Source organism: Taudactylus pleione, unplaced genomic scaffold (genome assembly GCF_031769625.1).
Source record: "Taudactylus pleione unplaced genomic scaffold, aTauple2 ptg000085l, whole genome shotgun sequence".
In the NCBI taxonomy this organism is placed as follows: Eukaryota; Metazoa; Chordata; class Amphibia; order Anura; family Myobatrachidae; genus Taudactylus; species Taudactylus pleione.
Window position 1 is genome coordinate 15,642,099 of NW_028284487.1, and position 25,494 is coordinate 15,667,592.

A 25,494-nucleotide genomic window follows, 5' to 3' on the forward strand; every position below is an offset into this window, starting at 1 on the left:
AAGATTTCACACAACTGATTTATTTTTTCCCTTGCGACACATATGCTAGTACATCACAGTTTGGGTAGTGGGGGGAACAGTCTGTGTGATCCTCATAAGAAGACAGCTCTGGGATCTTCCTCCTTGTTGGTCTTGGCTTCTTGGGTGGCCTCTGTTTTTGGTTAGGTTTGTTTTTACAGAATTAAGATTTGGGTGCAGTTTTATTTTCTGGCAACAATTATTAGCGCGGAAGGAACCAGACCTGCAGAAGGATAAGTAGTAAGGAACTGGAGTCATAAAAACAGCATGAAATTAGCATTTGCCTACTGTATATACCTATTATAACCATTCTAAAAGCTCTACAAAGTGGTCAGATTATTAGGCATTAATTTTGAGGCATTAAGGTGGATATTTTTCAAAGCAGAACTGCCATTTTCAACCCCGATACTGCACTAGTCGCCACCCCAATTTTTTTAATTGAAAATAAATACAAAATGCCAGATGTGCACATGCCCAATTCGCCACTCTTGGGGGTGCCCAGTACTTACAGAGATGCTGGGCTTCCCCCAAGCCCTCCCCTCACTGTGAATAGATGCAATGCGCACGCCATCTATTCACCCGGCGGCGATCAGAAACCGTAATCCATAGCCCTCAGCGTTCTGAGGTATGTGAATGTGACACCATACATGCTTTGCACTCACCTAATTACACCCCACACTATTTCATTTAACTCCAGGGAACGAATATTTCTATCTCTATATATTTATACACACCCCATTCTACTTAGCATTGGTCTCCAACCTCTGGGAGCATTCATGCTGCACTCAGGTATGCCTGGACCAATGGCCCCTTCCTAGTACTGCTGATGGGTAACAGGGTTTAAAAAATTAAATACAAATTTGACTCTTACATTTAATGAAGAATGTGTTGTCTTATTATATTTAAATATGTATCCTCATTTTATTTCAACTAATGTTTTACCATTGTAATATTTCTCCATATTTTCCGTAACATAAAATGTAATAAATTTTCTTGATTCAGACGACCTGTCGCTGCAGATTTCAGACACAAATCAGTTAAGTTTTGGCAAGCCCATCTACTTAATAAGATGGGGCCTGCTCCTGCATGCTTATAAAATAGGTGGGCTTTTTAATACCTTACACTCTGTGTGGGAGGCTCTATCGGGCGGTCCGCTTGTTTTTTTTTACTGAGATTATGCTTATTTGACTACATCAGATTAAGAAAGCTATTAACCACTACATAACATAAAATATGGGGGAGAGTGTTCACGCTAGGTCCAGCGCCAGACCTAAAAAGGGGCACTCCTGCACGCACCCTAAAAGGGCGTTTTATAATTATTAATTTAAACCTGGCATACACTAGCCAGGGGCACCAGGAAGGTAGCATTGGTCTGTGTATGCCTAGATGCAGGCCCATTAATTAAGATGGGAGGCGGTTTCTCATAAACCACCTGCATATGATTTAGGGCTTTGTAATTGGTGCACATTGCCAGTGATATAGATTTTAACCTTTAAAACTGCTGGAAAATAAATCCAATGGTTTGGAGGGCAAGATCACTGGCAATGTGCTCAGATAAGAAACAGATTAGGAAAACTGCAACTCCATAGGCTGAAATCTGGTTAATAAAGACAAATGCCTATGCTAATCACCAGAGAGAAGAATATATTATTAGACTTTATTATAATGAATAAACCCTAGCTTAATCAAAGTACATATAAGATATGGTTTTCGCATTTTCAAATAATGTGTGCTCATACCTGTCATAGGAGTATAAAGTCCATTTGGAATAATAAACTTTCAAATAAACTCTTGAGGGTTATTATAACAGACACTCACCGAGTTCTTGCAGTGGCTTCTCCATGTCTTCTTCTGTGAAGACACGTCGAGGGAAGGTGGTCAGGAGGTTAAAGGGTCCTTCAGGACCTCCAGGCCAATTAAGTTCCACATACAAGCGGACAGCAGCCAGCTGCTCTCGAGCGCGAAATGTTTGAGATAGTGATGTACCATCCAGTAGGCGCACCTGAAAGTATATAAGAACGTAAACTTGGGTATACTGAAGAAATCATAAGATGCATGAGTTATGTTCTACTATCCACAAGTGTAGGGTTAGCCCGATTCCTCACACATTGGGTGCAGGATGAATCCTATAAAACTTGAGGAAGCAAATACTAGAGTTAAAAATTGTGTGTGTGTGTGTGTGTGTGTGTGTGTGTGTGTGTGTGTGTGTGTGTGTGTGTGTGTGTGTGTGTGTGTGTGTGTGTGTGTGTGTGTATAAAAAGAAGATTTTTTTTTTGTACTCATGGTAAAATCATCTCCTCTGAGTCTATCTGGGGGACACTGCAGACTGTGAGTTTAAAGGGGAGACTGAGGAGTAGGCACTAAATAAGTAGTTAATTATTTGAACTAAACCACCACCCCTCTAAGCCCTCCCCACCTGCTCCAGCTAACCAGTTATTTTTCTAACAAAGCCTAAAGGAGAACACAAGGTGCAACAAGCACAACACACAACCAGGGAGGATAAGCAGATGGACTCAAAGGAATTGATTTTACAGTGACTACTAATAATCCTCTTTCGTCTCATCTGGGGAAACTGCAAACTGTGAGACTTCCCAAAGCCAACCTCAAGGGGGAGGTGGTGTCAAGCACTGGCTAAGCCGTATGCAAAACTTTTTGCCCAAAACTAGAATCTTAGTCCCCAGTAAAATGTAGTTAAGATGTGCACCAGGGCCCAAGTAGATGCTCTGCACAGCTGCTCAACTGAGACACCCTGCTGTGCCGGGCAAAATTCACAGCCCGAGTAGAATGCTCCCTGATCGGTCAGGCTTGGGCTCACCCAAACCAACGACACTTTCCAAGTAAGCCACCACAGATCAGCCGATCCCAGAGACTCAAAAGGAGCCCACTGAAGTGCCACTAAGATCAAATTGAGTTCCAAGGATGGAACATACGGCGGCTGTACATGCAGCCCAAAAGCACCCCTTGCATAAACATTTCAAAGTCCAGAAACGAGGCCAGACACTTCTGAAAAAGAACTGACAAGGCAGAAACCTGACCCCAAAACGAAAAAATGCGGAGGCCCTGAGACGACCCAGCCTGTAAAATGGACAGGAGATGCGGCAAGTGGAACTGAGAACCCAAAACTCCCTGGAGCTCACATCACCCAATATAAGTTTTCTACACACAATGATAAATGTCTAACTTCTGAGCCTTAAGCATAGTCCTCGTGACACATGCAGAAAACCCCTCATACATCAAAATGCTGGTCTTCAGTGCCACACCGACAAAGTCAGCTGAGGCAAATCGAGATACATGAACGGTCCTTGGCTGAGTAAATAGTCCCGCTAGTATGGTCTCTGCCTATTGGTTGGACCAGGCCTCCATGGCCTTTGTAGCCTAGTATCCTGCCAAGACTGGCTAAAAAGTCGTCCCTGCAAGAGAAAATATTGACTCAAGCAAAGCTTCACTTTTAAATCCGCGGCACTCAATTTAGCAGCACTGGTCGTGGGAAGGACCATGGCCTTTGCTAACCTGGCAATAGGAGCATCCACTGAAGGAGTAACCTCCCAAACCAAATTGTCTTTATATGTAATCGGGTACTTGTACTGGAACCTTGCAGGAAGGTGAAAATGCCTAACAGGCTTGAGCCACGCTTCCCCCCAAAAATCTGCAAAACGAGCAAAGGAATGGAATGTAATACCCTGCTACCTCTTTTTCTTAAAAAAATCAGAAGGAGCCACTGAGCCGGGGAGCTCATCCTCCACTATCTGTAAGGTCTGGCGGATGGTCTGAATCAAGTCGCTAACACCCAGGCTGTTGGGAGAGCTGTCCTCCCAACCTAGAATGGTCAACCTAGTCTTGGTCCAAAAGCTCCCCTTCCTCCCCAGAGGAGCACTCGGAATCCTCTTCATCCTGAAAATGGTGTTTTCGGGAACAGGGGCGGATAAGAATTTTTGTAATGTGGACCAGGCTTTTGAAAGTCTATCCATTTGTTGGGCCAACCCAGAATCTATGGAGACACCAGCTATAGCTGTGGGTGGAGACTGTGGGGACAGAGACAGCTGAGGAACCAGATGAACTGAAGATGATGTCTCGTACCTCCACTTCCTCCGCCGGTGAGTCCTCATGCCTGCACTGAGTTACTTGAAGCTGCACAAAGAGGTTCCTGCTACCACGGAGGAGCTTGAAAGAACATTTTGAGCAAGTGTAATGTACAAGTTGTGCAGACCCTTGCTTGGATTTGCGATGTCTATCTCCCTTCGCAGATATACTGATGAATTCGGACACGCACAAAAACGTAAAATATAATATCAGTGTGATTTTTTTTTAAAAGGGGGACTGAAAAATACAGAACTAACCGTAGTCTGACTGTAGGAATGCAAATGGAAATGAAATAATACAATCACTGAAGAGCAGTCTGCCTAAGATCAGGCTATGAACAGCATGCAAGTAAAAAGTTATAACAAACCCCCAACTACAATTAACTACTAGTTGTCACTGGAAATTGTTAAAACTCTACAGAAAAATAACTTTCAGCCAATATAAAACTGCCACACTCCCCAGCACTCTGGACGCTGCCTCTGGCATGTGACGTCAGATCCCAGGAACATGGAGGAGGAGTTCAGTAGTAGTAACCTCCCCCTGCATGGTAAGTGTGGCCAGGATGACGGCAGTCATAAAAACGGTGCCAATAATAAAACAGGTAGCAGTATCAGGCTCCAGTCTGCTTAGATGCAATGTTTGTCGCCCAGCACTACCGCAGTAGGCTGTGGCGGTGGTATAAAGAAGCCGCAGCTCCCAAGGGTGGCAAAAGCATTGCTGGTAATGAGGGGGACAGACTGACACGGTCTCCTGGGAAACCAGTCAATAAAATGTAAAGGCTCAAAGAGACTCCCTGGGGTGCATTCAAACACACAGATACATATTAAAAAAAAAAAAAAGTAATATCCTTGTGAATAGATTCTCAAATTATATTCTCAAATGAGTTCCAGGTCTGCACTGTCCATTGAAGGTAAAGCACAAAGATTGCAGGGCAGCCCAGAGATACCTAATAAATACAAGACTTGTCTTCAATGGAAACAATAGCAACCTGCGTTTCTGAATGTAAATACAAACAATTCAGCGCTCGTGTATTTACCTGTATACGACATTGATCATACTCCTTCTTAGTGGGTGGCTCCTGTACAGGTGATGATGGGGAGGGTGTGGAAGCTGGAACAGGTGATTCTGCTGGAGGAGAGATTGGCTCAGACGCTGCCCCCCCAAACTGAAAACAAGAGGATATCAATAAACACACTTCAAACAAATTGTTGAAGAGCTGCTAGTAAAGGGGCACATCCACTTGCCGACTAGTGAAGGACTGAACGATAACGATATCGTTCATAAAACTGTGCAGTGCCCACACTGAATGATATATCTCGTTCAGTGTAGGCACCCTCCCTCATCCCTGAACGCGGCAATCTGTCGTTATCGGCAGATTGAACGGCATGTTCAAGCGATGATTGATGTTGGAAACGACCAGCGGAAGGACGCATCGCTGGTCGTTTCCGACATTTTAGTGCCCGATCCATGCACGATTAATGAACGATATCATTCAATAGTTCATTAATATTGCCTAGTGGATGTGCCCCTTAACATTCACAGTCATATGAAAAACGTTCCGGAGATGTTAAGCACTGAACGTATTTATAGATAATAAGGGGAAGAATTCCAGTACAAGCCTTTTGTATGAACAAATGATAGCACTAATAACGGATTATGACTGTACAAGATATGTGCAGCTTTGCATAGGTCAGGCAAATGCAGACGATATTCTTCTTTTGAAATGAAGACATAACCACAAAATCTCTCTTCATTTAACTGGGGATACGTTCGGTATCCCGGCGCAGGTGATGCTGGCGCTTAGTATACATACGCAGGAATCCTGGCACCTGTCAGAATCCTGGCATCCCAAGGTAAGTAGCTGGGGGGGGGGGTTAGGGTTAGGCACTGGGGGGGAGGTGAGGTTTAGGGTGCGGGGAGGGGGAGGTTAGTTGCAGGCACCGGGAAGAGTGGGTTAGGGTAGGGAGAGGGTTAGGGTACCTATAGGTGTCGTTATCCTAACCCTATCTGGATGCCAGCATCAGGATTTTGACTGCTGGAATACCAAGAGCTGGCACCCTGTACCCATCCCATTTCCCTGTGATTAGTACAGAGGAATGCATATATTACAGTAATGTTCTGCTATGGTATTGGTAAACCCATCTCCTCTTTCCCTTCTCCCTGTCATTTTGATGATGTTCCAACCACACTTCAGCTCACTAGAAACCTGAATTGTGAGAGGACTATACCATGATAATGACAGGAGGACTTACAGAGTATTACACTGCCCCCATCCGGCTACTTCTTAATGTCACCCGGCTGGCAACATTTTTTTGTGAGAATACTGCAGCGGGTTGGGTACCATGTCGACGCTTACTAGGTCTACAGAGAGTATATTGACATGACAATGCCGGGATACCGACACAAGTGTAATGCTACTTACAGCATTTTAACTGTGCAGGTCTTCACTTACTGGCATGTCTAAAGTTATACGAAACTCCACTGTTAAAATGGTGTAAGTAGCATTAACACCTGTATCCAGATCCCAGGCCGGCATGGTCATGTCAGTATACTCCCTGTGGACATAGTGAGTGCTGACATGCTGACCACATCCCCATTCATCACTTAATATTTCCATTAACAAACCACATAATGAAAAAATGACAGGCAATATATTTGTGCACACCAAACTTTTTTTGCCCATACTCTTATACTAAAAGACTCAAATGCTTACTGAACACATGGAGTTATGCATAATCTCCATTGAGATCACACTCACCCTTCTTGCTCGATCTGCTTTATCACGTGCAATTTTCTCTCTGACGCGTTCTCTGTAAATGAGGACAAGAGACGTTTGCAGTCAAGTATATAACTGCACCCTAGAAGTAGCACATCCAGAAAGGTACCTCCCCCACTTTGCCCTCCCGCCAATACCTTGAACCAGACAGTGCCATTTACAGCCAAGTGAAAAGACAGCTGCTGTAATTTACACTAACTGTTCTAGGGCAGCATGAGGAATTTTCAGGCCTCACCATGATGGATGCACTGCAGAGGCTGCCATGGTGGTGTGGTCTGGCTTCAAGTAACAGTGAGTGTGCCAGGCAGGGCCGTAACTAGGGTAGTGCGGCCAGTGCCATGGGGGCGGTGTTTGGGCCTGTCAATTTTCCTGTTTATTATCATTCTCACTTGTAGCTTCCTCTTCTTTTATCCCCAGCATCTCCTGGCCTCCCCTATCTCTCCCCTGGCCTTTCCCCACGAGGCCGTGACCCTTTTTCAGGTGCACTATCTTATGTCCCTATTTAAAAAATGAGGAGGGGGGGTGGGGGGGGTGCCAATGCTCTCTCTGGCACAGGGCACCAAAAAGTCTAGTTGCGGCTCTGGTGCCATGTTAAGGGATTTCCACACAATTCTACATGAAGGGCAGGGCATAAGGATAACAATTACACAGACCTATGTAGGTAATATTAGGTGACAAAATAATTGCTTACTAGCACTGAAGTTCATTAATACATCCCCAATATATTTCACATTTACACCACTGCTAGGTCTGTTGTCGACAAACCCTTTCATTACTTTGTTCTTTATTACACTGCAGACCGGATCTCTCCAGAATGACCTTTGTGCTCCAATAAGAAACAGAGATCCCTCCTTTTCCCTGTGTAGTGACCGGTGTTCTGCTTGTGTTATGTGTATTCTGGCAGTACAGCTCATCTGTTGTGTATCACCAGGATTAGGTTTCCACAGATATCACAGCCCTTACTGTAAGTGGGTCTTGTTTGAATAGCAATAACTTCTTACCCGCTGCCTTAGTAGGGAGGTCGCAGCCACCAGAGACTAGACTGGTTTGATAATGCTGAGCATTCATTATAAGCTGTCGGCTTATGCGGTACTGTCTCTATGTATACACGCAAACAGCTCTATCTACATATTAAATTAATGGTCGGTCTTGCTAATTAGTTTTCATAGCTCTTATTTCCTGTCTCACTGCTTTCTTCATGTTAGTAGATTAAGTACGTAAGGCTTAGCTTTCGTGTTTTGCCACAATACCTTCTCCATCTTAGTAGATTGAGACCTGACTTATTAACTATCCTGTTCTGTCATGATGTTCTCTCCATGTTAGAAGATTGAGTACTGATTATCATGTTCTATCACAATACTCCATGTGAATAGGTTGAGTATGGGTTTATTAGCTCTAGTGTTCTGTCACATTATTCTCTCCATTTTTAAGGATTGGTCACAGACTTCCTAGCACTGGGGTTATGTCACACAGCTCTCCAGGCTATTCACCGAGTACTGACCTATTGGTTTTCGTGTCTATCACTATCCATGTTAATATTATGAGGGCTGACTTACTCCATAATAGTTCTGCATTATGTGGAATACTGGCATAATAGCTATTGGTTGAGTCTCGGGGCTCTCCATGCTATGTACTTCCATGGGGTACGCACTTAGCTCACACCATGTGCAGTTAACACAGTTTCCTGCTTTGCAGTCCTCTGTATTGATACTGTGAAAATGCTCTTACGGTCCTTTAGTCTCTTTCATGTCAGGAAACAGGCCCTGTGCCTCGACTGGTTCTCTCTCCATGTGATTTCTATGGAGTCCAAATTGGCTCGCTCATTGGTTTTGATTATAATTCTCTCTTCATCTTCGATGCCTGGGTACTGGCTAAAGTGATTTGTCATTGTACACTTCACTTTGTCTGCTACATACTAACCTATAGCTCATGTTTGTTCTCAGTACTCTCACAGTGATTTTGTACTGTGTATGGGCTTTGTTGCGGTACAGTGACTGTCCTCTCCATATTGTATTAAGACTGCTGGCTTCCTATTGCTTTTGGGTTCTGTCCAGTACTCTCCACATTGTATGATGGTTGGGTGTTGATGCACTTGGCTGACTTTAGTCTCTCTGGGTCCTCTCCCTGCTTATCTGCGGGGATTTGCTTGCTATGTTATGCAGTCACGGTACTCTTCTTTTTTTTCCCCCAAGTTTGGCAAAAGTACAGTACCACCTACTTGGTGTTTAAATCCAGCTGTCTTATGGATGGTACATAACTATGCTAGCCTAGGTGCCCACCTGACAAGTGGGGATATACGGTAGTGGTGGAGGACCTGGTCTGGTGGAAGGGATCCTAGGGCTTTTCACTCCTTTCAGGTTTTATAGTCTGATGTTGAGTCAAAGGCATTAGTGGCATGATCTCTCTGACTTCCACCCAGGTGTAGGTCTTCCATGCGTCTTCCATGACAGGTCTCCAGGAGCAGAACCTTTCGTGTGAGTTGCCAGCTCTTATGCATAGTATTAGTCAGCCATGCTCTGGAGCAGAATGTCGTTCTGGAAGAGTCTTCACAGACTCCTTGTGTGGTTATTGCTGTTCTTCTCTTGGTGACCTTTATGATGACTGCCAATGCCATATTTCCTCCTGCCTTCCTGTCCTGCTTCAGATAACAGCAGCTAGGCTGACTACTCTAGTTGGGTTTTTAGTATTCTAGTATATATATCTGCCTAGTGGGTGATGTTCTAGGTCTCCTCTCGGACTCTAAATGTTAGTCTTTTCCAGGGCAGAACTGGTTCTGACCATTCAGATTAGTGCCACAGATCTGCTATATTGCCATATCTGGGTTTGGAGATGCTCACTATCTCGGCATCCGTTACCCAGTGATCACTCATCAGTCTTTTTCTGTGTGGTGGCTACCTTCGTTTGAGTGTGGACCATCAGGGACACAGCTGGTAGGATGTGCAGAACATGGTCTTTAGATGCTTGGGCCGAGTAGTGTCCTTGAGCTCGATGCAGCGCTACCAGCTTCTTCCCAACTTTGCTTTACATGAGGACATTGTCACTGGATGTCATATACAGTCCATATTGGATTCTCAGTACTGGTCCAGTTATTTTGATGGGCAACGCTATATGTCCCAGAAATTTTGTTTCTGAGGCATTCATGCAGTTTTTCTCATGGCAGATCAGATCTTCCATTCAATAATTAATCTTAGGCTGGATGGGGTGAGGTCCGCAGCATGTCCATTAAGATAGATAGATAACAAGAGATATGGTAAGAACTTACCTTTGTTATCTCTGTTTCTACGAAGTCCATAGGGTCCACAGGGTTGACCTTGGGGTATAGGTTGGGAACCAAATCCGGGCACCACGGAGTTAAAGCTTTTAGCTCCCAGGATGCACTTGGGTCCACTCTCCCTATAATCCCACCCCCAAGCCAGAGGTACCTCAGTTTGTAAGTAGCCAAAGGCCGGAGGAGGAGAGAAAAAGAGAGAGAAAACTGGAACACTCGATAACCATACTCACAGAAATGGGAGACGGAAAACAGGTGACCAGCCACACAGCCCATTTGAAGCCAGGTGCGTCAGGGCGGGCGCCCTGTGGACCCTATGGACTTCGTAGAAACAGAGATAACAAAGGTAAGTTCTTACCATATCTCTTGTTTTCTACTTCAGGGTCCATAGGGGGTCCACAGGGTTGACCTTGGGGATGTCCCAAAGCAGTTCAACCAAGGGAGGGGACGCTCCTGTGCTGAGAGGAGAATCCGCCGCCAAAAAGGAAAGCATCCGGAGAGGCAAAGGAAACCAATGCCTAGAACCTTAAAAAGGTGTGGACAGAAGACCACGTGGCCATCTAGCAAGGCAAAACAGCCAAGGCGCCACAGCGAGCCACCCACGAGGGTTACATGGCCCGAGAAAAAACAAGCATTAACAACAGAAAGGCCTACCCATGGGTAGGCCCCTGAAGAAGACATACGAGGCCGTCCAGCCAACATTTGGCCATAGGCCGGCCATCCTTTCCTGTTAAAACCAGAAATCTCAGACCACCAATAAAGAGTCCGATTTCCGTCAGGAACTTGAACGGATCACATAAATCCACAGAGGCCGGACCACAGTCAATGAGGCCACACCAGCCGAGAGGACTGGGGACTGAATGGCCTCACCATAAGTTCCAGAATAATATGGAACCTAAAAATCACTAAGAAGAAACACAGGGTGAGAGCAACTCACACCCTGACAAGATGCCCTCCAGAAGAGGGAGCCACATGAGAACGCTCCCAATTCCGACACTCACCTGGGTGATATAAACTCCCTGAGAGAAAGAGAGAAAGCCAAAGCAATAGACCATGTAATGGCTATCACAACCAGCGGTTCCATTAACTTTCCCCGGAGTTAACGAAGAACCACTACTAACTCCCAAGGAGTCCCTAGGGAGGACAAATGGAGGCATAATCCAGAAAACACTCCAAAGGATGAACTGGATACCAGAGCGGAGCAATTCCATATCTTAATCATACTGACAGTGTAGAGATCCGCACTGTCAGGAAGGCCAGGCCGAGGGTGAAACCCAAGCCAGCCGGAAGGAATGCCAGAATATCTGGAAATCCTGGACACCAGAGGATCATATCAACAGGTATAATACCATAAGAATTATGGCTGCCACAGTTTGCGGTAGGTCCCAGCAAAAGCTGATCCATGTGCTCTAATCATTCCAACGATGACAAAGCCAGGGAAGCCGTAAGACCACTGTAGGAACGCAGTCAAAGACAAAAGACCCAGGTCCAAGGCAAACCCCAGGACCCTGAGACAACAGGTCTGGGCAGTGAAGCATCAGGAATGGAGTATTGATGGAGAGACTCCGAAAAACCAAGTACCCCTGACATCTGGGGCAATCAGGAGCCACCAGCAGGAAAGCATCTCCGTCTCAATTGAAACACTTCCCTCGAGGAAGAATGGAGACTGGAGAACACAGGTACGCAAATTGGAAGAACCACTTCACCGACAAAGAGTCACTGAAGGTTGCTTCAGAATCCCCAGAGTTGGACTGTAACACCATAGTGTGATAGAGTCAGAAGGCCATGAGGGTCACCTCAGGAGGACCCCCCCCTGCTCACCAGGAGATGAAACCTCTCTTGGGGAAGAGACTAGTCCCCTGGATGCACGTCGTGACGGCTGAGGACTCCCGCTTCCCAATGGAGAGCACCTGAAATGAACACTGTCGAGATGGTCGGGAGGAGACCCTCAGACAATGTCCGAATGTATGACATACCTGACATTGCCACCCAACGAACAGTATTGCTAAAAAGGAAGCCACTGTTCTGACCCTGTCGGACTGAACTTTTTCAGGTTCACCGGGAAACGAGGGCTATGCCAGAGTGAAGGCCCAAGACAGGCTAAAGTTCCAACAAGTTAATTGACAGGGTGGAATCGACAGACATCCAACTGCACTGAAATGGATGCGAACCAGACACTGTCCTTAGCAAAGAATACCCTGGACGAGATGGCCATAGTCACCCGAAAAGGGACCGACTTGCCTCCGGGGAGAGCATCATCGTTTGAACAGTGATCAGACAGAAAAAACTTGTTCCATCTGGAGATAAGCCAATTATGGAAAGGCCTGGAATGGAACTAAGCCCATTCCACCCTTCCAAAGGCAGACACTGAATAGTGGACCATGCATCCCAGAGTGTAAAGACATATGTCGACTGCGCAGACATCCATGTACTCTTAATGGAAGAGTGGAGATGCCGTCTTACGCCAGAAGAATTCTCAGATTCTGAGAATCCAGCAGGGCTCCTAGGTGAAGAATACCCAGAGAGGGATGCAGGGAGGACTTTTTCCCCATTGATTAAACGTCTGCACCCTGAAGAAGCCACAGTCAACCTGACCCGGCTGTAAAGTACCCCGGTGATCCTGCTAAGAGCAGGAGGCCATCCAGGTACAGGAGCATTGGGATATACTGAACAGAAGAACTGTCAGAAAATCCAAAACGCTGGTAAACCCCTGTGGGGCTGAGAGCAGTCCCAACAGGCAGAGCCCGAAAAATCGTAAGGTCTCTGTAAGTACCCGTAGGCACGCGTCCTGTATATCCAGTGATACCATAAAGTCCCCAGGTTCCAAACATAGTATGATGGAGCATAGGGATTGCCTCCTGAGCCCAGGTAGCTTTAGGAACTGGTTCAGGGAATTGAGACAGAGAATAGGCCAAAGAGGACCATTCAGCCACCGCACCAGAAAGAAAGCAGAACAACCAGTCCCTCGCTGAGAAAGTGGGGATGGCCCAATTAGCTCCGCTTACCGCAACAACTGTATAGCTTTCTGGATTTGTAAGGCCCTGTTCCGAATAAGGGCCTGCGTACCATCACATGGAAATAGGCCGCCTGAGCAAAGAGAGTGCGTACCCTCCTACCCACGTAGCCGCGGCAACTAGACACTAGTACCGGGCAAACTGAGAAATCGCCATCTCCCAGTGGTAGGCCTGTCTCGTCAGGCTGACGATATATCCGTAGGTTCAGAAGCAGGATCGGCTGGCAGTCCAGGCCTGCTCGGAACTGGATATGTCGGCCCTTGTAAAGGCCGACAGTCTATGAAGAAACAGACCTTTAGGCTGACCCAGAGGACAAAAAGACTTAATAGTCTGAGGCCCCGTAGTGAGCATAGCTGACGGCGGGAAATTTGTACTGCCACTGTCAAGGTCAGGACCCAACAAGATATACCCTATAGATGGTATCTGCACCTCTGCATTCCCTGAGCGCAGCCATAGGGTATTACGGAGGATACCGTCGCAGCCGGAACTCTGAAAGTTAGGAGCTGGTATCCAATATAGGCATGTCCACCTATGACAACTGCATATATTACGTGAGCGACCAAATACATTTGAACCCCAGACGTGTTGGAGGGGAAAAAACATTACAAATGCATCAGCTCAGTATGCAATAGTATTAACCAACCATGCTATAGCCATGGTAGGATGGGTAACAACCCCTGAAAGCGAGTATACTGATTTCAGGCAGAGTTACCACCTACGGATCAGAAGAATCCGACCACGCAGGAATGGGATGCGTAGTAACGTCTGTAATCCGACGAGTAACACGCCCATCCACCCCAGGAGGGGCTCATGATGACCCTCAGGGAATTTGGGACAGGAGACCAAACACTGTTGTAATACCTCATATCTGGCAACAGCCAGAGTCCCGCCATGCGATCCACCCGCTAGTCAGCAACAGGGACCCAGAAGGCACGTAATACTGAGGGTGTATGATACAGGTGCAGGTCAACATTCACTCTAGCCAGAATGGGCCTGCTACCAGCCCCAAAGCAGGGATAATAATACCTGAAATAGGCTTCCCCCCGTGTAAGAGGGAAAGAGCCCACAACAGTATCCAGTTCCCGGTAGAGCCAAGTGGGAAGTAACCACAGGGCGTCAACCACGCCAATTTGCGTTTCATAGAAAAACGACATCCACCCAGGGTGGCTGTTGTGGTAATCCCTGCAAGGGGCATGACAAACTATTGTGGCACCAGGGGGAATTCATATACTCGAAAAACCCCTGTAGGGAGCGGTAGTCTGTGTCACAGGGGATGTGCAAGAAACTGCGAGATACCCTGAGATGAAAAAGGGCAGTATGGTGAAGTAACCCCAAGTGAGGTACAACAATGGGGCCCGCCCGGCGATCCGCAATTAAGAGGATCCCGAGAAAACAAACCGCCCAAGGGGGTCGTGAAAGGGGCCGGCACCCGATGACGCCACATACAGAACCCTTTAAGAGTTAAATCCTCCGCACTAACACCTGCAGCACATGGCTTGCAGGATAGTAAAAATGGGTGCAGTATAACGCTCTATCTCCTGGTCAGACATATCTGACCAAGCCTTGCGATCAAGCAGCGCTATACTGGTCCTGACTGATACTAAAAATTAGCTGCAGGGACCCATTTTCAGCGTATGCAACACACAGTTCCACTCAAAATATGGCAACGTGCAGCACGCAACAGTATGTGACAAACCTCACAAATATTAACAAGTATATAAATGTGAGGTCTCAGAACCACCCCAAGTACAGCTGTATTAGGGCAGATAAGGAAAGGGATAGATATACACTGACAGGTGAGAGAATAAAGTACAGTCAGCACTAGCATAAGTCACATACAATGCAGATATATACATATATACATAAACATGTCATATAATATACTGCACTATTACACTGCATGCAACTTACCCAGATTCAGTGTCTGGGAAGGCTACAGCGCTGTGTACACTGACCTGATGGTGAGGTACGCAGGGGGACTGGACTCACTGCCATCTCCAGAGATCTCTGCTGCACCACAAGAAAATGGCCGCTGGAGACCTCAGAAGAAGCGTGGCCCGCGGAGGAAGCAGCTCAGCGACGCCAGACTATAGATACTGAAAGGCGCGCTGAGCTGAGGGGAGGAGCCTCTGTAACAGGGAAGGCTGTCTCCCCTGGCCGGCAATTAACCCCCGGGACGCCGGCTCCCTGCACCGAACACTAAGTCCCTGGTGGTCTAGTGGACACACGGGGTATGGGGGGCCCGCCGCCACTGCCGGCACCTCCGGTCTGTCCCCAGAGACCGGAGGCACAGGACTGCATTTCAAATGCGCGGATCACCGCAAGCGGTGACCCGCGCCTTACCTGCTCCCCGTGGATCCGGCAGCAGTCCTGGGCGCCCGCAGAGTCCGGCTAGTACAGACTCTGGGGTCCCGCTGAGATCCCCAGATCTGTACTGGCGTCTCAGCGCCAGCGGGGTGACGGAGCGGCAGCTTAGACGTCCTATGGACAGTCTGACGCTGCCGCTCTGAAGAATCCAAAGGAAAAATAAAAAACTCTGTCCTTTAGAAAAAATAAAGCTTAGGGGCTGCTAATCAGCTCCCCACTGCACTAAACGGTGACCCGAATCCGGCCGGGCACCAACTTAAACTGAGGTACCTCTGGCTTGGGGGTGGGATTATAGGGAGAGTGGACCCAAGTGCATCCTGGGAGCTAAAAGCTTTAACTGCGTGGTGCCCGGATTTGGTTCCCAACCTATACCCCAAGGTCAACCCTGTGGACCCCCTATGGACCCTGAAGTAGAAATATGTGTATATGTGTGTGTATATATATATATATATATATATATATATATGTGTGTGTGTGTTTGTGTGTATATATAGATGCTGAAAAAGCCTGTGGCTGGATTAGTATTTTTTTCTATGTTCAAAACGTTAACCCACATTGGCTTCTCTCAAAATTCCCTTCATGTCCGTTTATCCTTTATTTCACAATACCTCATGGAAGAGGTTGACTTCATCCCCTTTAATCACCAATAGCACCAATCACGGTCACTCGTTGTTCCCCAGTTTTTTTGTCTTGGTCGTAGAGCTCTTAGCAAACAGAATTAGAATGAACACAGACAACTCTGATATCTCACAGGGATTGTCTGAACACAACTGCACTGCATGCAGATGTCATCCTGCTACCATTATCTAACTGTCTCTTCAGTGAACTAACACCTTGAATTAAATATTACTCCCAATATGAAGAACCAAAAGCTACCACCAACTTTACCAAGCTAATTTTCCTCCCACTCTGATAGCCATTTAAATATACTGCTCCATGCAACCAGAAACGTCACAGAATTAGAGGGGTTTATGTAATAGCCTGCCTGCGATATGATTGACATTGTTGGTTGAACCTTTTCAATAATTTCTGCTTTAATACATTGAGATAGCCAGAACCTCGCTCCTGCCGGCATCTTACAGGCTATTACATAAACCACCGAGTATTCTTTGGAAAAACCTGGGCATACCTCAGCAGAAAGTATTACTTAGACTTGCACCTGCCAAATCCACCCAATGGTACTTAGATTAAATGGAGTGTCAATCTTTCAAATTAGCAAACAGTGAATCTCTTCCATCCCTGCCAGCCCTACTGTAGCTTCCTAGACACCAACAGTTATCCTCCATCTCTTCCAGCCCTACTGTAGCTTCATAAACACTAACAGCCATCCTCCATCTCTTCCATCCCTGACAGCACTACTGTGGCTTCCTAAACACCAACAGCTATCCTCCATCTATTGCATCCCTGCCAGCCCTACTGTGGCTTCCTAAACACCAACATCCATCCTCCATCTATTCCAACCCTGCCAGCCCTACTGTAGCTTCCTAGACACCAACAGATATACTCCATCTCTTCCATCCCTACCAGCCCTACTGTAGCTTCCTCAACACCAACAGCTTTCCTCCATCTATTCCATCCCTGCCAGCCCTACTGTAAGTTCATAAACACCAACAGCCATCCTCCATCTCTTCCATCCCTGACAGCACTACTGTGGCTTCCTAAACACCAACAGTTATCCTCCATCTCTTCCAGCCCTACTGTAGCTTCCTCAACACCAACAGCTTTCCTGCATCTATTGCATCCCTGCCAGCCCTACTGTGGCTTCCTAAACACCAACAGCCATCCTCCATCTATTCCAACCCTGCCAGCCCTACTGTGGCTTCCTAAACACCAACAGCCATCCTCCATCTCTTCCATCCCTGCCAGCCCTACTGTGGCTTCCTAAACACCAACAGCTATACTCCATCTCTTCCATCCCTGCCAGCCCTACTGTGGCTTCCTAAACACCAACAGCCATCCTCCATCTATTCCATCCCTGCCAGCCCTACTGTGGCTTCCTAAACACAAACAGACAAAAACAATCACCGTAATATTTTTGTTATCCATATAGGGCTGCGTTAACAAATTTTATGCCCTAGCCCCAACCCAATGTTTACTGATCTCTATATAGGAGCAACCCAGGTTTTCCTCCTGAAAAACAAACACTTCCAATTATATCATGAACAACACTGAAGGAATTATGGGCCTGATTCAGAGCCGTTCGCTATTTGTGGTCGTTCGTTCAAAAACAAGGGGTGGCTATTCAAATGATCCGTTCGCAAATTGCAGTCTGTTCCCACCTCTAAGTCTGAACGAGCGAGCAAAACATACGCTCGTTTTTTTGATAAAAACGTCCCCTGGCCGCACGCACCATACGTCATGTCCGCTATTTATTAGATTAATCGAGTACATCGTACAGCGTATGAACTGCTCGCTATTCTTGTGGTTGGTGTTTTCAACCGCTATTTTGCGAGCAGTTCTGAGTTAAAAAAAACCAAGTGACGTGGTCAATGACGCTGCTGTATTAAATATGCACTCCCTTAAAACGCCCGTTTTGACCTTTAAGCACGCCTGCGTTCGGATCTCCACTCCCCGTTTTCAAGCACCTTCCCCTGTTACCACCCACATACGCCTCATTCTGTCACTCAAAATAGCAGGCCCTCGCTATATTGCGTACCAACGATTTTCGGCCGCACTGACTGGTTCGCGCATGCGTACTAAAAACCGTACGCATGCGCAGATGTGCGAACATCGCTCGGAACGAGCGTACTGCCGCTAGCGAGTGGCTCTGAATGAGGGCCTATATTTTTAAATTATTTGGTGTGTTCCACAGTTTCCCTACCATCTCTGACATTCAGGAAAACTAGCAGCTCCCGCAAAGAAGATTTTATCAATACCTTCAGATACAAAATGATTCTCCTCTATGGCCAACAGGCACATAATGCCTGAGCTGCGGCTTAATCTCTATATCCACAACTGATAATTCTAGTAAATACCCGATTAAGTAACATGAGAAATAGATTTAGAGGAATCACATCATGAAAAGGGTGGTACAATTTGTGGAACTAGTTGGTCACTTACTCAATAAGAATTAGAATTAAAGTGATTACAAAATATTTTTACAAATTTCACAAAATGTTTCCATCTCCCTCAGATAGAAGCTGGGGCAGCTGTGCAACAACAGGCTCTAGTCTATACATATGGTGGGAAACTATTGCGTGTTTGGTCATCACTTACAAATCTCATTCCGCAATCCCCCCATATACTTTCTACTGTCCTGTACTCTAAGCAACCTGACACCAAAATAAACGTATTAGGCATAACATTTCTGCGTCCAGCTCCCAGCTGGCCCCCTTACCTAGCGTTCCCGCTAGCCTGTTTCAACGGGGCGCCGCGCCCTGCCCTCTTTCTGAAGGGCAGAAAGCACCCTGCCCTCCACCGCGGCGCCCCGCTGAGACAGTCTGCGGGTTCTGTCTCCACCCGCGGATCGCAGTGTCCCGCGGGTGGTCAAAACGGCGGCACAGCGGTCATCGCTGGTGAATGGATGCCGGGCCCATGCACGTGGCATCCAAACAGTGACCGCAGCGCTTGGGCGCTGCCCGGCATGTCAGTAAGTGCTGGGCATGCCCCCAGGAGTGACGAAAAGGGGACCCGTCATAAAGACACACCCCTTTTATATGGCCACACCCCCTTCACCGCGCACGCTAGGTCCGGCGCCCTGCCTGCTGCCGGTCCTAGAGTGAACACTACTTACCCCCTCATACCAAGCATGTCTGGCATGTTTACAGCTTGGAATACATGAGCTATTATTTGGAAGAACTCTTCACACTCATTCTGTAAGACTTGGGAGCCATGGACTGGCCACTATGGCCAAAAATCACCTTTACTCCTGTAAATGGTGTAACTAGCTCCAATTCCCTCATTGGACATTACACCCCTGATTACATAGCCTCCCAAATGTTATGTCTTTACCCTCCCACTGTTTTGCCTACTCCTCATAGTCCCTTATGCAATCCTTCTATGAAAACACTATCTTGGACCATTAGGACCAGCTTGCCTCCTTCAAACATTCCCTTAAAATCCATCTCTTCAAAGACTGTTATTTCTACCTGATTTTGTTCCACTTCTATTGGTCCAATTTCCTACTGATCTCACCTTAACTCACAGGTTCTCAAACTCGGTCCTCAGGACCCCAAACAGTGCATGTTTTCCAGGTTTACTCAAAGAATCAGTGAAATAATTAGCTCCACCTGTGGATCTTTTAAATTGTGTCAGTGAGTAATGAATACACCTGTGCAGCTGCTGGGTGACCTGGAAAATGTGACCTGTGTGGTGTCCTGAAGACTGAATTTGAGAACCACTGCTCTAACCATTCTCATATTCTTTTTCAATTTTACTACTGATAGATTATAAATTGTCACAAGATGGCTCTTTAAAATCTGTGTTTGGCTGGAAATGCACACCTTATAAGTGACCATCTGTAATGATCTAAACGTAAGAGTACTATGATCATCAATTAACAAAGAACTTATACATTGCATATGGAGAACGGAGATTGGAGTCTTTCACTGTTTTGTTCGACATGTACAGATGTGTCCTTGCACATCTTTGCTGCAGTGATGCCAAAAAGCCCCCAATCTGCGCGCCAGATGCCGTGCGACTCTGCTATCGCCTGGCAAATTTTTTGCATCTTTCTTCGCCCCAAAAATGCTAAATCGCAATAAGATCCTATAGGACGCACCAGCAGACTATGATGACTAATTTGATATGTGACACTTGTATATCTGTGTGCTGTGACGCATTTTCTGCAATAAAAGACACCCGACGCTAGCAGCGCTGCACGGGACCTGGTGGCTCACACACACCAGGCAAGTCGCACTGCGTTGTGTACTGAGGAATCCCACAGCATAATTAGTGAAAAATCGCCACTTTTGACAAATCAGAACTTATTACATTCCAGCTGTGGTCTGTGCTAGATCAGTGCTAAGGATCGGCAAAGGGAAATTGGATCTTGTCTGCCATACTGACAATACAGCAAAATGCTGCTGAACCTTGGTATGTTTTGACTCTACCCTGGGGATGGCCGGTGAGGGCCTTTTTTGTTTACTGTTGTTTTTATACACAGGCTTCTTTTTCATCCATTTCCCGATTCATGCTATGAACACTCACCTGGCCAATCTTTCCTCCTGCTTCTCCCTTCTCCTCTCTTCAGCTGCTTTTTGCATCTCTTGCTCTTGTAGTTTCTGTTTGATTGCCGCCAACTCTTGTCCTTGTTTCCGTCTCTGTTTCTCCAGCTCAATTCTCTCTCGTTTTTCGCGTTCTTCACGTTCTTGTTGCTTTTGAGCTATCAGCTCCATCATTCTGTTGGCATATAGACCTAGAGATTTAATTCCAACAATCTGATGCAAATAACATTGCAATATCTTTGCAATGTTATCTACTGAAGATAAGAGCTTTATTTTAGGCTTTAGTTTTAGCATTCTCAAATATTTAAACGCCTGCATTATTTTATTAAATTATTAAGTCTCTGTATGAATCCCCCCTCTAATATAATGGTATACCACTGAAATCAGCATACTGATGTTATATGTCAGATCTATTCCAGGAATTACTCTGTCCGTCTCTCCTACAGACACTGATGTAAGCTGGACACTCACCTTTTTGTCTGCTTTTCTTTCTCCTCCTCAGTTAAGGGTTGTTTTCCTTCAGTAATGGAGACAAACGTGTAATATTATACAGACACAAATATCAGGGAGTTCATCAACCAATAAATATTTAATTTTTTCTAAAATGATCATACAGAAAAGTGTAAAAAAAACATATCATGTAGCAAACTTAAATGAAAGAGTAAAAGGAAAACAACTCTGCTAAACACAGGGGTGTATTGAGAAGAGAGAGGGCCTGAATCAGCATGCACTGCTGACCGCAGATTCCTGATTATTGGGAATCTGCACGTGTGCAGGACCCATTCTGTGAGTGTGCAGCATGGGTCCTGCTAAGATGCACGCAAGCCCTTCAATGCCTCTGCCTGATTGACAGGAGACACATTTAAGGGGCGGACGTCGTTCCTGGAAACGGGGCGTGTCCGCCCCATTTTCCGGGAATGCCCAGCCCAGGGACTGCGTAGACGTGCACAGTCTGGTGGGCTCGCAAGCCTACCAGCCTGAGTAAGCTGAAGTTTACTCAGCTGGCCAGCCATCCAGGGCCGTTCACCATCGATGGTCGCGATGGTGATCCCAGCCTGCGACTTCTGTCGCATTGGGATCCTGCTGCATTTGCATTATTGCAAGGATCGCAATTGCAAAGCTGCATGCGTGCAGCTTTGCAACTGCAATCCTTGCTGAATCAGGCCCAGAGTCTATTTGCAGGCTCCGTGTGGGCCCCCTCCTCTCTAGTGGCCGATGCAGGTGAGTAGACTTTGGCACTGTGCCAGAGTTTGCAGTGCCCGCGCTATTTTACTGGTGAATTTTCTACTGCAAATCACTGGCGCACCATTTTCCTGGTGATTTGTGCAGCACCACTGTGGGACTCCGGTAAAACGAGTATCAGAAATGGGTGAAGGGTGTGCGGTGTGGGACCCAGGGGACTGTGTGCACTGTACACCCTGCACCCATTACAGATACGCCACTAGCTTCACACTTCCTAAGTGCTAATCAACTTGCTTTTTGACAGAGGTGTCTTCGAAACTTTTGTTTCAACATGTTTTATAAGATGCCGGAAGCACACTATGCCTCTATACATTATACTGACAATCCCGGCATGTTCCTTTAGATTAAACTGTAAGCTCTCCGGGCCCTCCACTTTCTTGGTTCTCACCCTGCACTATTCTTGTCTCCAGTGCACTCCCACTCAGTCACTCTGACCCTTCTGTCCGCCTTTGCCAGGCACCAAGTCATACAGTTCTGGTGTAATATCTAATATTGTTGTATAATTATTTCAATGTTTTGCGCAGCTAAACCCGGTAACTTCTGGGTCTGCACACTCGGCACTTGCGTCCTAACTGAGGAGCAATTGAATTGCTTTGATGGGTGCCCATTAAGTTTCTGCGCCTAAAAAACAACTGAATCGCCCCCAAAGAGTCATCAAACTGGTTGCATGTATAGTAAAATGTTCAGATCCAGTCATTCTGTATAATGACTCTGTGGATGTGCACTTACACATGTTAAGGCCAAATTTGCCAAATCCACTTTAAAGACTGAACGAACAAGCCTCACCTGTATGCACATTACCTAATGGCAATTTACTGCATACAATTTATCAGGGCAGAAAACCCAACATAACAAAATGTTTATTTTTTTTATTGTGTCTGGGCAATCAATTTTGGCCACAATGCATCCCAACTTAAAAAATAGGGAGTGCTCACCCAGATGAGCGCTATCAGAAGAGTTTTTTCCATTGTGATCTGTATGGAACAAGATGCAGAAAAGCACAGCAGGAACAGAGATTATTAATGCCATAGAGATCTGCTCATACAGCAGTGTAAACTGCAGGACAGATCACTATACCAGAAATCAGTTCACACACTTTCTGGTATTTGGCTCTAAACCAAGGGTGAGCAATAAGCATCCCCCAGCTGTTGTAAAACTACACCTCCCAGCATGCGCTGCCAGTTTTGCTATTTGGCCATGCTAAAACTGTTGCAGGGCATGCTGGGATGTGTAGTTCAACAGCAGCTGAAGGGACGCATATTGCCCACACCACCAAAGTTACAGTACTGCTTTTTGAACAGCAAGCATGTGCTAATGCAGGGATCAGTATTCAGTAATACAGCATTTTCTAAATACCTTTCATGCCCCTTGTTCCATATGGTATTTGTTGTGAGAACATCTTCTGAAAGCGCTCATCTGGACCACCTCAGTATGAGTAGCTTAATAATCATGCAATAAATGAATGAATGAATGAATGAAAACTGAGAATTATAAGACGAACATACATTTTGCACAGAAGTACGATGACATCCTACAGCTCACATAATGGAGCATATTTGGTAACTGTGAGTGTGTTGCATAAACACAGTGGGGGTATCAATTCTGTGAGCTAAACTATTATTTATGAGAATACAACTCAATTAATTAAGAACCAGTACCTCATGCATATTTGGTCATGAAGTAATACAGTGATGTCACCATTTCATATACTTTAAAGTATGTTACCTAATTATTATGGAGTCAGCCGATTCAATATTCAGATTACAGTCCACCTATTCATTAGGAACCAGAGCCTTGTGACACTGCAAGCTAGGAGGGGCAGAGATGAGCACTTTTTCAGATTATGAAAGCTGAAAAGGGACAATAGCTGAATGTGCTGCATTCTACGTATTGATCATGTATCGCTGTGATGTCACTGGTTCCTAGTGTATCAACGGGCTGCATTCTCATGATTATCAGAAATGGCTACAATGTGTAAATCTAAAGTCTTGCATTTACAGCGACAAGTTCTGACCTCCATTTGTATCCATTGCTTGTGCATCCTCCACATCTGCTGCATCACTGGTGACAGATACAACTGGCTCATCTAAGTCAGGGTCATCTTCATGTTCCATTAGCCTGAAACAACCACAATGAGATGGCAGCATGTACAGGAATTTCCTTTTAATACGTACACATAGTTTTCCTGCTTACCAGTCCATGGCTGACTCTATTCCTTGATTTCCAGTGGCAGCAACTGCCTTTTCCCTGTAAAAAAAAAGCAGATGGCATCAAGGCTTAAGCAATAACATGTTGTAAATGGCAGAAATGTGCTACACCCATATCAATTATTGCAATCCATGAACATTTCTGATGTTACCTATGGGTTGCAGCACATATTTCCAAGCCAAGAAAATGGGTAACTGTTAGGAATAGGGGATGTTTGTATGAGGAGAAATTGAATATGAAGACCAAATAAACCATGATGGATAGTATAGCTCTACAAAAGTTTTATTTTTCATTTATTTTTCCAAGTTCAAACTGCATTGACCAAAATAAATGTAAAACAAAACCCCATTGACCCAACTGAAAGTGTAATGCTACACTGGGGTGGTATTATTCCCATTTGGTGGGATTATTAAGATGTTAGGAGAAGATTCTCATGGTTGGGATGTGACAGGCTGTGGGTGGAAGAATATCATGTAAAGATCAGGAGGGACAGTGAGAAGTTTAGACATTACGCTCTGGTTTGGGAGAATCCCATCTCTATGAGGCTATCCAGCGCTGAACACTGAGACATTTCTGTAGAAAGAAAACAAGACAGACACAGCGAGTGAGATATAACTACGCACCCATTGCCCCAAGGTGAGAAATTCATGCATCACAACATTTATTTTATTGCTATGACAATATTTGTATTTAGTGTGCAGGTTGGGCTGTTTAATCTGCACCTGTTAGTAAATCTGCTCACAGTGCCATTCAGTAAACTGCTGACTGTTACTGGCTGGGAGAGAATATTGAGCACACTGAGAGAAAAACTAAATGAAGACCACAGGAAGGTGCATAGAAAGCAATATACGATGCTCACACACAGAGATGGCCACTGGCTCTCACTGGAGGAGAGTGCCACAAAGACCCTACTTGGTATACACTGAAGTTACGTAGCCGAGCAATCCTGTTAGCGCAGATGCACGTACACATAGGTTATATTATGTATACACATCCTAGTAATAACAATGCACTGAGCTATTGCAGTGAGAACATATGTACAATACATGCTGCTTTGTGCAAGGCAATATGCGCGGCGCTGTGCAGCTATGAGGATGGAGGGACAGTATACGTGTCTTATAGTGGCCGCGAATATCTACATTATATGTATATAAAAAGAGAAAGAGGTTTGAGTGCAGTGACGTCACGTGATCTCACTCACCGGCGGCTCTGGAATATCACGTGACGCGGCACGCTGGGAGGGGTGGAAGTGAGCACTTCCGGTGTACGGAAGCCAGAAAGGGGCAAGCGTAGAACGCGTGTTGCGCATAGCAGGGAGCGGCCGTTGTAGAGACGTCACCGTGTACGTCATCCGCT

The 25,494-nt window shown here is 45.8% G+C and overlaps 2 protein-coding genes across 4 annotated transcripts in view; one reads left to right on the forward strand and one right to left on the reverse strand.

Moving 5' to 3' along the window:
* Positions 1–25,441, reverse strand: UBXN1 (UBX domain protein 1). Of its 3 annotated transcripts, none has more exons than XM_088468383.1 (10): positions 25,340–25,441; positions 24,651–24,711; positions 24,124–24,177; positions 23,945–24,048; positions 21,160–21,205; positions 20,672–20,863; positions 6,857–6,908; positions 5,135–5,263; positions 1,837–2,020; positions 1–241 (listed from the first exon to the last, which is right to left on the reverse strand). In XM_088468383.1, the coding sequence occupies exons 2-10, from the start codon at positions 24,707–24,709 to the stop codon at positions 201–203; spliced, it is 861 nt and encodes a 286-aa protein (XP_088324509.1). In that variant the 5' UTR covers positions 24,710–24,711; positions 25,340–25,441; the 3' UTR covers positions 1–200. The 3 variants fall into 3 exon arrangements, with proteins under 3 accessions (XP_088324509.1, XP_088324510.1, XP_088324512.1); XM_088468384.1 differs by lacking the exon at positions 25,340–25,441 and adding an exon at positions 24,998–25,172; XM_088468386.1 differs by lacking the exon at positions 25,340–25,441 and adding an exon at positions 24,861–24,925.
* The window catches only part of LOC148532080 (tesmin-like), a 190,888-nt gene continuing 190,809 nt past the window's right edge, over positions 25,416–25,494 (forward strand). The window contains exon 1 of the mRNA XM_088468382.1: positions 25,416–25,480. The gene's annotated coding sequence lies outside the window, so the exon portion shown is untranslated. The remainder of the gene's footprint in view (positions 25,481–25,494) is intronic.

What these genes read in the sequence shown, in the direction of transcription:
- UBXN1 (XM_088468383.1), bottom strand. Translation starts at nt 24,709, where the DNA reads ATGTCTCAGTGTTCAGCGCTGGATAGCCTCATAGAGATGGGATTCTCC. An exon ending in AAGCAGATCGAGCAAGAAGG is followed by an intron (nt 5,264 to 6,856) that starts GTGAGTGTGATC and finishes TCTTGTTTTCAG; the next exon opens with TTTGGGGGGGCAGCGTCTGA. An exon ending in ATGATCAATGTCGTATACAG is followed by an intron (nt 2,021 to 5,134) that starts GTAAATACACGA and finishes ATATACTTTCAG; the next exon opens with GTGCGCCTACTGGATGGTAC.